This window comes from Sapajus apella, unplaced genomic scaffold (assembly GCF_009761245.1).
Source record: "Sapajus apella isolate SASKATOON/1434 unplaced genomic scaffold, GSC_monkey_1.0 scaffold77, whole genome shotgun sequence".
NCBI classification, from domain to species: domain Eukaryota; kingdom Metazoa; phylum Chordata; class Mammalia; order Primates; family Cebidae; genus Sapajus; species Sapajus apella.
The window spans coordinates 7,693,722-7,704,337 of NW_022437017.1; the positions used below are offsets into that span (position 1 = coordinate 7,693,722).

The following is a 10,616-nucleotide window of genomic DNA, read 5'->3' on the forward strand; positions in this document are numbered from 1 at the left end:
AAAAAAAAAAAAAAAACCATAAAGTTTAAACTTTAGCAAAATGTGCTGCAAGCTGTGACATGGATGAATCTTGAGGACATCACGCTCAGTGAGAGAGAAGCCACGGGAGTCTCAGTGAGACACGAAGGGCCACCCAGCGTGTGATGTCATTTCTATGAAATGTCCGGGGCAGACTCATCCACAGACAGGAAGGGGATAGCGGGGCTGTCAGAAATAGGGGAGGACATGGGGAGTGACTGTTGATGGAGACAGGGCTTCCTCTGGCGGTGATGGAATGTTCTGGAATTAGAGGTGATGGTTGCACAGCTTTTTTTTTTTTTTCTTCCTGAGACAGACTCTCACTCTGTCTTCCAGGCTGGAGCGCAGTGACGCGATCTTGGCTGACTGCAACCTCCACCTCCTGGGTTCAAGAGCTTCTCCTGCCTCAGCCGCCCAAGTAGCTGGAATTACAGGCATGCACCACCACGCCCAGCAATTTTTGTATTTTTAGTAGCAACGGGGTTTCACCATGTTGGCCAGGCTGGTGTCGAACTCCTGGTCTCAAATCATCCGCCTGCCTTGGCCTCCTTAAGTGCTGGAATTACAGCCGTGGGCCACCGTGCCCAGCCCACACAGCTTTTTGAATGTACTAAAACCACTGAATTGTATACTGGAATTTTTTAAAAGTAAAAAATCTGCTACAAAATGGTATTTTCCAGGCCTGCCTAGAAATGAGAAGCTCTAAATTTCCTGGCACATCTCCTGTGCCAGGAAAGGGTGAAACGGCCTGGCGGGGGTTCAGGGTTGGCAGTATCAGTTTGTCTGATCCAGGGCGGCCGTAACAAAGCACCACAGAGTGGATGGGGTGAGGTGGCTCTCGCCTGTGATCCCAGCACTTTGGGAGGCTGAGGCGGGAGGATCATTTGAGCCCAGGAGTTTGAGACCGGCCTGGGGAACAAGGTGACACCCCCATCTCTACAAAAAATACAAAATTAGCTGGGTGTGGTGGCACGCACCTGTGGTCCCAGCTACTTGGGACGCGGAGGTGGGAAGATTGGTTGAGCCCAGGAGGCGCAGGCTTCAGTGAGCTGTGTTCGTGTCTCTGAGCTCCAGCCTGGGCGACAGAGCAAGATCCTGTCACAACCGCAAAGAAACAGCTGGACACAGTGGCATATGCCTGTAATCCTAGCACTTGGAGAGGCTGACCCAGACGGATCACTTGAATCCAGTAGTTAAAGACCAGTCTGGGCAACATAGTGAGACCCCATCTCTAAAAAAATGCAAACAAATTGGCCAGGCACAGTGGCTCATGCCTGGAATCCCAGCACTTTGGGAGGCTGAGGCAGGTGGATCACCTAAGGTCAGGAGTTCGAGACTAGCCTGGCCAACATGGTAAAACCCGGTCTCTGCTCAAAATACAAAAATTAGCTGGGCGTGATGGCGGGTGCCTGTAATCCTGCCTACTTGAGAGGCTGAGGTGGGAGAATCACTTGAACCTGGGAGGTGGAGGTTGCAATGGGCTGAGATTGCACTGCTGCACTCCAGCCTGGGCAACAGAGGGAGAGTTTGTCTCAAAAAAAAAAAAAAAAATCAGTAGTGATGGCAGGCACTTGTGGTCTTAGCTACTCACAGGAATCAGGTAAGACGATCACCTGAGCCCAGGGAGGTCAAGGCTTCAGTGAGCTATGATTGTGACACTGCATTGCAGCCTGGGCAACATACCGGGACCCTGTCTCAAAAACAAAGTGACGGAGCATGGTGACTAACACCTGGAATCCAAGCACTTTGGGAGGCTGGAGGGAGTGGATCGCCTGAGGTCAGAAGTTCGAGACCATCCTGGTCAACATGGCGAAACCCCATTGCTACTAAAAATACAAAAAATTAGCCAGGCGTGGTGGCGGGCACCTGTCATCCCAGCTACTCGAGAGGCTGAGGCAGGAGAATTGCTTGAACCTGGATGGCGAAGGTTGCAGTGAGCCGAGATCACTCCATTGCACTCCAGCCTGGGCGACAGGAGCGAAACTGTTTAAAAAAAAAAAAAAAGCGTGGGATGGGGGTGGGCACCATGACTCACACCTGGAATCCCAGCACTTTGGGAGGTCAAGACAGGAGGACTCTTGAGCCCAGGAGTTCAAGACTAGCCTGGGCAGCATAGGGAGCCAGGTGAATCGCTTGAACCTCTAAAAAATAAAAAACAGCTGGGCGCGGTGGCGCACGCCTGTAATCCCAGCACTTTGGGAGGCTGAGGTGGGTGGATCACATGAGGTTGGGACTTTGAAACCACCCTGACCAACATGGAGAAACCCCGTCTTTAAAAAAAAAATTTTTTTTTTCAATTAAAAATATAATAAAAAGAAAGCACCACAAACAGGTGGTAGAAATGGATCTTCTCACAGCTCCAGAGGCCAGAGTTCCACAATCAAGGTGCTGGCAGAGCCTCACTCCCTCAGAGCCCCTGGATAGAACCGTTCCTGGCGCGCACAGTTTCCGGCTGTGGGTGGCCTTCCTTGACGTCCCTTGGCTTGTAGACACATCACTCCAATCTTGGCCTCTGTTGTCACTTGGCTGTCTCTTCCCTGTGTCTGTGTCCAGATTTTATCTTCTTATAAGGAAAGCAATCTTATCGGATTTAAGGCTCACCCTACTTCAGGATGACTTCATCTTAACTAATTATATCTGCAACGACCCTATTTCCAAATACGGTCACATTCAGAGGTTCTGGGGTTCAGATGCTTTGCTGAATTTTTTAGGATGTCTTATCTACGCCATTCAATGCAGAAGTCTGGGAAGGCTTGTCAGTAAGCAACACACACACACACACACACACACACACACACAGCAAAACGCAGAGCTCCGAGTAATCTAATGGAAAATGGGCACTCTAACAAAATCGTGTACATGAATGTCCACAGCAGCATTACTCACAAGTAAATGTTAGAAACAGCTAAGTGTCCTTGGACAGATAGACGGGTCAGTACAGAGCGGGTTCGTCCATACCACAGCTGGGCTCGGCCACGAAAAGGAACAGGGCTCTGATACAGGTCACCACGTGGATGAAGCTTGAGGACATCACGCTCAGTGAGAGAAGCCAGACACAAAAGGACACACAAGCCAGGCGTGGTGGCTCGGGCCCGTAATTCCAGCACTTTGGGAGGCTGAGGGAGGAGGATTACCTGAGGTCGGGAGTTCAAGACCAGCCTGGCCAACATGGCAATACCCAGTCTCTACTAAAAATACAAAAATTAGCCAGGTGTGGTGGTGGATGCCTGTATTTTATCTAAAAAGTCCAGATCCAGCAATGGGAAGGGGCCTGATCCAGTAGCGGGAAGCTACTCAGGAGGTTGAGGCAGAAGAATCACTTGAACCCGAGAGGCGGAGATTGCAGTGAACTGAGATTGCACCACTGCACTCCAGCCTGGTGACAGAATAAGACTCCCGTCCAAAAAAGGACACACAATGTGTGATCCCATTTCTATGAAATATCTGGGACAGGCCAAGCCACAGAGGCAGGAAGGGGATTTGTGGGTGCCAGGTGCTGTGGAGGGGATGAGAGTGACTGTTGATGGGGGCGATTAGAATGAGCAGAGATTAAGGCCGGGCACGGTGGCTCACGCCTGTAATCCCAGCACTTTGGGAGGCCGAGGCGGGTGAATCACGAGGTCAAGAGATCGAGACCATCCTGGTCAACAAGGTGAAACCCCGTCTCTACTAAAAATACAAAAATTAGCTGGGCATGGTGGCGCACGCCTTTAGTCCCAGCTATTCAGGAGGCTGAGGCAGGAGAATTGCTTGAACCCAGGAGGCAGAGGTTGCAGTGAGCCGAGATCGCGCCATTGCACTCTAGCCTGGGTAACAAGAGCGAAACTCTGTCTCAAAAAACAAAACAAAACAAAAAATTAGCAGAGATTAGGTAAAGGTGATGATTGCATAACACTGTGAATAAACTAATTGCCACTGAATTGTGCATTTTGAAATGGCCGAAATGGTCAGGCGAGGTGGCTCATGCCTGCAATCCCGGGGCTTTGGGAGGCTGAGGCAGGAGGGTCTCTTGAGCCCAGAAGTTCAAGGCTGCAGTGAGTTATGACTGGGCCACTGCACTGCAGCCTGGGTGGCAGAGGGAGACCCAGTCTGTCATACACAAAATGGCTGTAATGGCAAGGTTTATGTTGCTGATTTACACAATAAACAAAAGCAAAGTCAGTCTGCTGGGGAAGGACTTGAACCCCAAGATGAAGGATGAACTGAGCAGCCCTCTCGAGCCCCAAGCCCCCACATGTGCTGAGCCCACAATATGCAAGTTCAGGTAGAAGGCAGGATGGAGACGCCTGTCCTGCTGCTGGCTGGCTCTGTGAACCCCAGCAAGTTCGGGCCCCAGCCTTCCTCAGAAACTCTGAGGCGCTGCTGGAGGTAAGAGAGCAGGCCTGGCACCCCCAGCAGGGATGTCATGGGGGGCCACGGCTACACCTTCTGAGTCCTCCACACCACCCCAAACAACTTAACACACTCACCAACTGAAAACACAAATTCCGTTTCTATTTATTTAAAAAGTCCGGATCCAGCAGTGGGAAGGGACTGCACCCAGGAGGGTCCCTCGACCGGAGGAGGGCAGGATGGGCAAGACCACCCCCCCTCTGGGGGGCAGGCATTTGGGGTCCCATCCCAGGTAAGTCCTGGGCAGCTGCTTGTGTGGCCCAGGGCACACACCTGGGTAATCTGGAGGGTCCTGCCGTGTGCTGGGGGTGGTTGTCTGTCCTGGTCCCGGGGATAACGGGGAGAGCCGCGCGGTGCATGGCTGTCCTCCGAGGAGGGGTACCCGCGGTTGTGCGGTCACAGCGAGTGTTTCTTCTGGGTTCAGAGTGCTGGGGTGATTGAAAGCTAAAGGGATGCTGCAGAAATTTAATTTTAGGGGGGCTGGAGCCCCCAAGGTGCAGGATGGGACCAGGCCCCAAAGGGTGGACCCTCAGCCTCTTGTCCACGGGGCAGGGTGGGGCAGGGCCGCGCCCACAGCTTCTCTGGATCGTGGGCCCGCCCACTCCTCACAGGTGCTCGCTGAAACAAGACAGGAGGGCCCAGGATGAGGACCGCACCATCTCTGGCCCCCACCAGACTCAGAGGAACCCCAGAGGCCAGGCATCAGCTACTTCGACACGTCAGGGTTGGAGGGGCCAGCGTGGATCCCACCTAATCCAGGCACCAGGATCCGCCCTGAGAAGCTTTGGGGAAATCCTGGCGCCCCCCACCGAGTGAGCTCGGCCTCGCCCCGCCCCCCGCCTCGCCGGGCACACACCTGGCGACCTGGGCCAGGATTTCCTTGATGCGGATGATGAGCTTCTCGTGCTGTGCGGGGTCGCGCTCGATGGCACCGTGCAGCCGGGCCATGTAGAAGTCCAGGGTGCCTAGCGTGGGCGTCTCGCCCGTGCCTGGGGGACACGTAAGGTGAGTCAGGCGAGAGTTCTGGGGAGTCGCAGGGCGGGGGCTCCAGGGCAAGGGCAGAGGTGGGGGGTGTACTGTCAGGGCGGGTCTCGCGAGGGCGCGGGGACGCGAGTCGGTGGGGTTCCCCCAGCGCTCGGAGGTCACCACCCTGGTCAGCGCGGGCGGGGCGCACGGTGGGTTAGGGTCAGCCGAGGCAGGAGGCGGCTGGCGAGGTCGGGGCGGGGTGGGGTCTCGAGCGGCGGGGGTCCTGGGTCAGCTGAGGAGCGTCACAGAGGGAGCGGGGTCGGGGAGGCGGCGGGATGACACCGGGGGGTTGGGGTCTGGCGGGGCGGGGGGAGGTGGGGTCAGTGCTCCAGGCCGGTCGGGGGCTGGCCAGGGAGGGGGTCCGGCGAGGGTGGGGCCGGTAGGGAGCCGTGCCTGGAGCGTCCGAGGTGGGGGCACGAAGGGGCTGTGGGAGGAAGAGGGGTCAGCGGGGACCAGGCGGGAGAGGTCGTGGCCGGGAAGTGCGGTCCGTGGGGGCGAGGCCAAGGACGGAGGCGAGCAATGGGGCGCGGAGCGGAGCAATGGGGTGCGGATGCGGGTTCGGGAGGGGGCGGAGCTCGGGGTGTGTGTGGTGAAGGCGGGACGACAGGCAGGGCCGGCTGGCTAGGGAAGGGGACGGGAGGGGGGTCCGGGTGACCTGGGCGGGGCGATAGGCGGGGCCGGGTCACAGGGGCCGGGGCGACCGGGGGCGGGGCGGTAGGCGGAGCCTGGTGGCCGGGCGGGGTGGATGGGCGGGGCCGCGGGCGGGGTCCGCACCCGGCACCGGCAGCGAGGCGAAGCTGGCGGTGAGCGCCTGGCGCACAGCCTGGAGCTGCTGCTGCAAAGCCAGCGTCCGCCGCTCCTCCAGCGCCAGCTCCTGCTCCAGACGCTCGCGCGCGCTGCTCATGCTCTGCGTGTGCCTCTGCAGCACCGCGTTCTGCTCCTCGAAGGCCACGTTCATCTTCCGCAAGCGCCGCAGCTCTGCCTCGCGGGCTGGGCCGGGGTGAGCAGGGTCAGAGCGTGTGTCTCCCCACTCCCCCCATCGCCCGGCTTTAGCCCGAGACATGTCCCTGCCGGGGTTTCCGTCACTGCGCCCTCTGCCTCCCTCCCCACATCAGTTCCTGGGGCGACAACGGGTGCCTGGGCGCTCAGAGGCAACCTCCCGATCTGCCCCCTCCCGCCTTGGGGCCTTCCTGGCCCACGCTCCCCTCCACCACCCACTTCCACGGAGTTCGCATCAGGACTGCAGTTGACAATCACCTTTGTTTTGGTCCAAGAACTCTTCAGTGAAGATGGGAACGTCGAAGGTGGAGAAGCCGTCGCAGTCCCCACCCTAAGACGAAGGGAGAAGGTGGAAATTTGCTGGTGGTAGGGGGCAGCCACGTTCTTTCTGGGTGTGCCCCAAACCTAAGAGCGTCTCCCGGGGCACCCTGGGTGCGAGTGCAATCAACAGCGCCCCCACAGGGCAGTGGCACCACCCCTGCCTGCATACGTCTGGGCGAGGGGCAATGGCTTCCTCCTCGAAGCGCCGGTTTTAGAAAACTCCAGACCTTTCTACCTCAGGTGCTTTGCTAGGAGGAGGGTCGCTTACCTTGTGTCCATTCAGGAGGGTGTTCATGAGCCCCGGGCCCGAGTCTTCTGGTGGGGGAAGGGAAGGGAACGGTCAGCCTCCCACGTCTCCAGGGACCACGCCCTGCATGCAACGTCAGCCCTGCTCATGGGCTGCAGCTCCGCACCTGCGTCCCCCCGCGTCTGGGCATCCCCTGCTGCACTGAGTGAGCTCCTTTCACTCCCGTCCGGCTAGGTATCTCTCCCTTGCCCACCCCATGGGACTGTGCCTCATGTAGCGGAGGCCTTACCTGGGCTGCGGTCGCACCCCACAGAGCAGGACCCCAAATGCTCCCGCTGGCCCCTCACCATTTTTCTTTCTTTTCTTTTTTTGAGACAGTCTCACCCTGTCACCTACGCTGGAGTGCAGTGGTGCAATCTCGGCTAACCGCAACCTCTGCCTCCTGGGTTAAAGCGATTCTCCTGCCTTAGCCTCCAGAGTAGCTGGGACTGCAGGCACATGCCATCATGCCCAGCTAATTTTCGTATTTTTAGTACAGAGGGGGTTTCACCATGTTGGCGAGACTCGTCTCGAACTCTTGACCTCAGGTGGTCCACCTGCCTTGACCTCCCAAAGTGCTGGGATTACAGGCGTGAGCTGCTGCGCCTGACCTCTCCCACCTTTCTTGATCTTCTTCTCCTGCATCTTCTCCGTGCACATCTTGTAGGCTTCCGACTGCTGGTATGCCCGCAGCTCCTTCATGTACTGCTGCTTCTCTCTCTCCGCCTCGTCCAGGTACCGCTGGAGGGCAGCACCAGAAGACTTGACCCACCCAGAGGCAGGGGAAGCCTCCAACATCAGGACCCAGTTTCCATCACTCAGCTTTCACTGCACCCTCCCCTCTCTTGAACTTTCGAGAGCTCCCTGTTCCCTTCAGACAGACAACCAGCTCCTCAGCCTGTCGCTCAGGGACCTCTGAGCTCCCACATCACTTCCCATGCCCCTGACTCGTCCAGCCCTGACAAGCCACTCCCAGATGCCAGTCATGGGCAGGCACCCACCTCCAGGATATGCGAATGCCTGGACTCCCTCTTACAGCCGTTCTCTTTTTGAAATCTCACTTACAAGGGTGCATATCGGTGGTGGCTTTGGTACATTTTCTTAATGCTTTTGCAATTTTTAAACTAACAGGATATGAAAATCAGGTTTCACAAAAAATCCAGGCCACACCCGACTTCTTAGACATATCCTTGTTGGTCCTCCCGTTTTCAATCTGTCTGGCCTCTTGCTAGCCCCGCCCCCAAAAGCTGGTTGCGGGCCAGGCATGGTGGCTTACGCCTGTAATCCCAGCACTCTGGGAGGTGGAGGCTGTTGGATCATTGGAGGTCAGAAGTTTGAGACCAGCTTGGCCAACATGGAGAAACCCTGTTTCTACTAAAAATACAAGAATTAGCCGGGCATGGTGGCGGGTGCCTGTGATCCCAGCTACTTGGGAGGCTGAGACAGGACAATTGCTTAAACCTGGGAGTCGGAGATTGCAGTGAACAAATATCTCACCACTGCACTCCAGCCTGGGCAAGACAGCAAGACTCCATCTCAAAAAACAACAAAGAAAACCCACCAAAAAAACCTGGTCATGGGTGGACATTTCGCCAGCCAGAAGGAAAAACCCTGCACGTGGAATCCTTTGGGGGTCAGGGCTACTGGGGGGTGGTCCGTGGACCCGTCGGCACTGTTCGGGGACCCGCCCCCCCCACCTGCTTCTCTGTTGGCTGCAGCTTGCTCCACTCGGCGCCCAGCATCTTGGTGATCTCGGGAAAGGGCAGGTCTGGGTGGCGCGTGCGGATCTGCTCGCGCCGCTCGTTCAGGAAGCGCACGTAGCCCGTGACCGGTGCCTTGGGTCCATTCGGCAGAATCTTCTTCCGCTTCTTACCCTTGGGCCAGCCGCGTTTCTTCACCGGCTGCAGAACCGGGCTGCGTCGTTGGGAGGGGGGCCTGGCGGCCTGGGGCGGGGCTCAGGGGGCATGGGCGGGGCCTAATGCTGTATGGGCGGGACTAGGGATGGGGCTTAGCTGGTAGAAAGAACCCGGAAGAGATGGAGGTAGGGCCGGGTTAGGAGTCAGGACACGGAGGGTTAGAGGGGTCTCTGGCCAGAGGTGAGGGGATCTGAGGGGCTAGGGGCCGAGGTTTGAGCCCAGGGGTAGCGTTGACCGGTTGTGGGCGTGGCCTATTCTCGGTGGGCGTGGCTCCTTGCTGGAGAAAGGGCCCACAGGACCATATGGGAGGGTGCCGCCCTCAAGGAGTGGAAGTAGGCGGGGCCTTAGCGTGGGCAGAGCTGGCATTGGGCGGCGAGCGGAGCCTGGATTTAGAGTGGCAGAGGATCTGTCAGGGGCGTGGCAGCTCGCACGGGGCGGGGTCTCAGCTTCCGGAGGAAAATCTGGGCTGTGGGCGGAGCCACAAGCAATTCAAATCTAGCTTGGGGCGGGGCTTCAAGGCTTGGGCGGGAGCCCGGGGCCTCCCCAAGCTCAGCGCAGGGACTCTCACCTCCTCCTCATGGGACCCCTTCTCGCCAGCGCGTGGACCCTCGCCGCGCTCTTGCTTGACAGCCACCACGAAGCCCCCATGCTGGCCCGGAGCCTTGCCGCCCGTCGGCCTGGAGCCAAGGATACCAAGGTCAGCCTCGTCCCTAGAGCCTCCCCTCCCCCCAACGCCCACCCCAGGGCTTTTAGGCCCCCGACGGCGGGGCTGCAGCGAGGGTGCAGGAGCCCGAGGAGGCGGGGTCTGATGGGGTCAGGATCCGGGGAAGGTGGGACAAGCGGGGCTCCTGGGAGGGACTGGGTGGAGGGAGAAACCCTGTGACCCAGGTCGGAGAGTCAAGACCCCGGTCGGCGGGACTGGGGCGGGGGTTCTGGAGCTAGAGCTGCAGCCGGGAAGGTGGCGCGGGCGTGGGGAGAGGGTCAGCGCACTCACGCGGCGGCCGCGCCGGGCTGCTTGGGGCCGTGGGACATGGCCGCTCCGGGCCGGACCTGGAACACGGACGCGGGTGGAGGTGAAAGGCGCCCGGGCCGCCCGATGGCGGACCGCGAACTGGGGTACCCCGCGATGGAGAGCCCCGGGATGCCGGGCCCGAAGCGCTGGGGGGGGCCGGATCCGGGGGCGGAGAAGTCCTCGAGGGCGGGCACCCCAAGAATCCTTTGTTGGGCGATCGTCCCCCGGGAGGCCTGGGTCGCTTCCCCCCAGCCCAGGAAAGACCCCGGCCCGGCCCCGGGACCCCCGCACCCCCGCCCCCTCGCAGGCCCTGGAGTTCCGCGGCTGTTTTCACCTCCAAAGAAACTTTCCCGGACCTCCCGACTGCGCGACGCTCCAACCAACCGCCCGCAGCCCGTCCCCCGCCCCCTCCGGCCGCCCCGCCCCTTCCCGCCCCCGGCATGCTAATGACGGCCTCGGCGAACGGTCCCATTGGGTGCGGTCTTCCCCCGGGGCGTGGCCATGCAGATACAGATCGGCGCGTTGGCTGACGATTGGCCGGGGAGGCTGCTGAGCCGCGTGGGAGGTTGGTAGGGAAGGCGGCGGGCGGTGCGTCAAGTTCGGCTGCGCTCGGCCGCGCTCGGGACCAATCGGAAGCGCGTGGCGG

The 10,616-nt window shown here is 59.1% G+C and overlaps 1 protein-coding gene across 2 annotated transcripts; it reads right to left on the reverse strand.

The window, feature by feature from the left end:
• Positions 1–4,493: 4,493 nt before the first annotated feature.
• HMG20B (high mobility group 20B) lies at positions 4,494–10,387 on the reverse strand. Of its 2 annotated transcripts, none has more exons than XM_032252282.1 (10): positions 10,305–10,387; positions 9,953–10,008; positions 9,527–9,635; positions 8,740–8,943; positions 7,663–7,783; positions 7,025–7,071; positions 6,694–6,766; positions 6,211–6,426; positions 5,267–5,399; positions 4,494–5,028 (listed from the first exon to the last, which is right to left on the reverse strand). In XM_032252282.1, exons 2-10 carry the CDS (start codon positions 9,988–9,990, stop codon positions 5,016–5,018), a joined length of 954 nt encoding a protein of 317 aa, XP_032108173.1. In that variant the 5' UTR covers positions 9,991–10,008; positions 10,305–10,387; the 3' UTR covers positions 4,494–5,015. The 2 variants fall into 2 exon arrangements, with proteins under 2 accessions (XP_032108173.1, XP_032108174.1); XM_032252283.1 differs by having other exon boundaries at positions 4,508–5,028; positions 7,025–7,068.
• Positions 10,388–10,616: the final 229 nt, after the last annotated feature.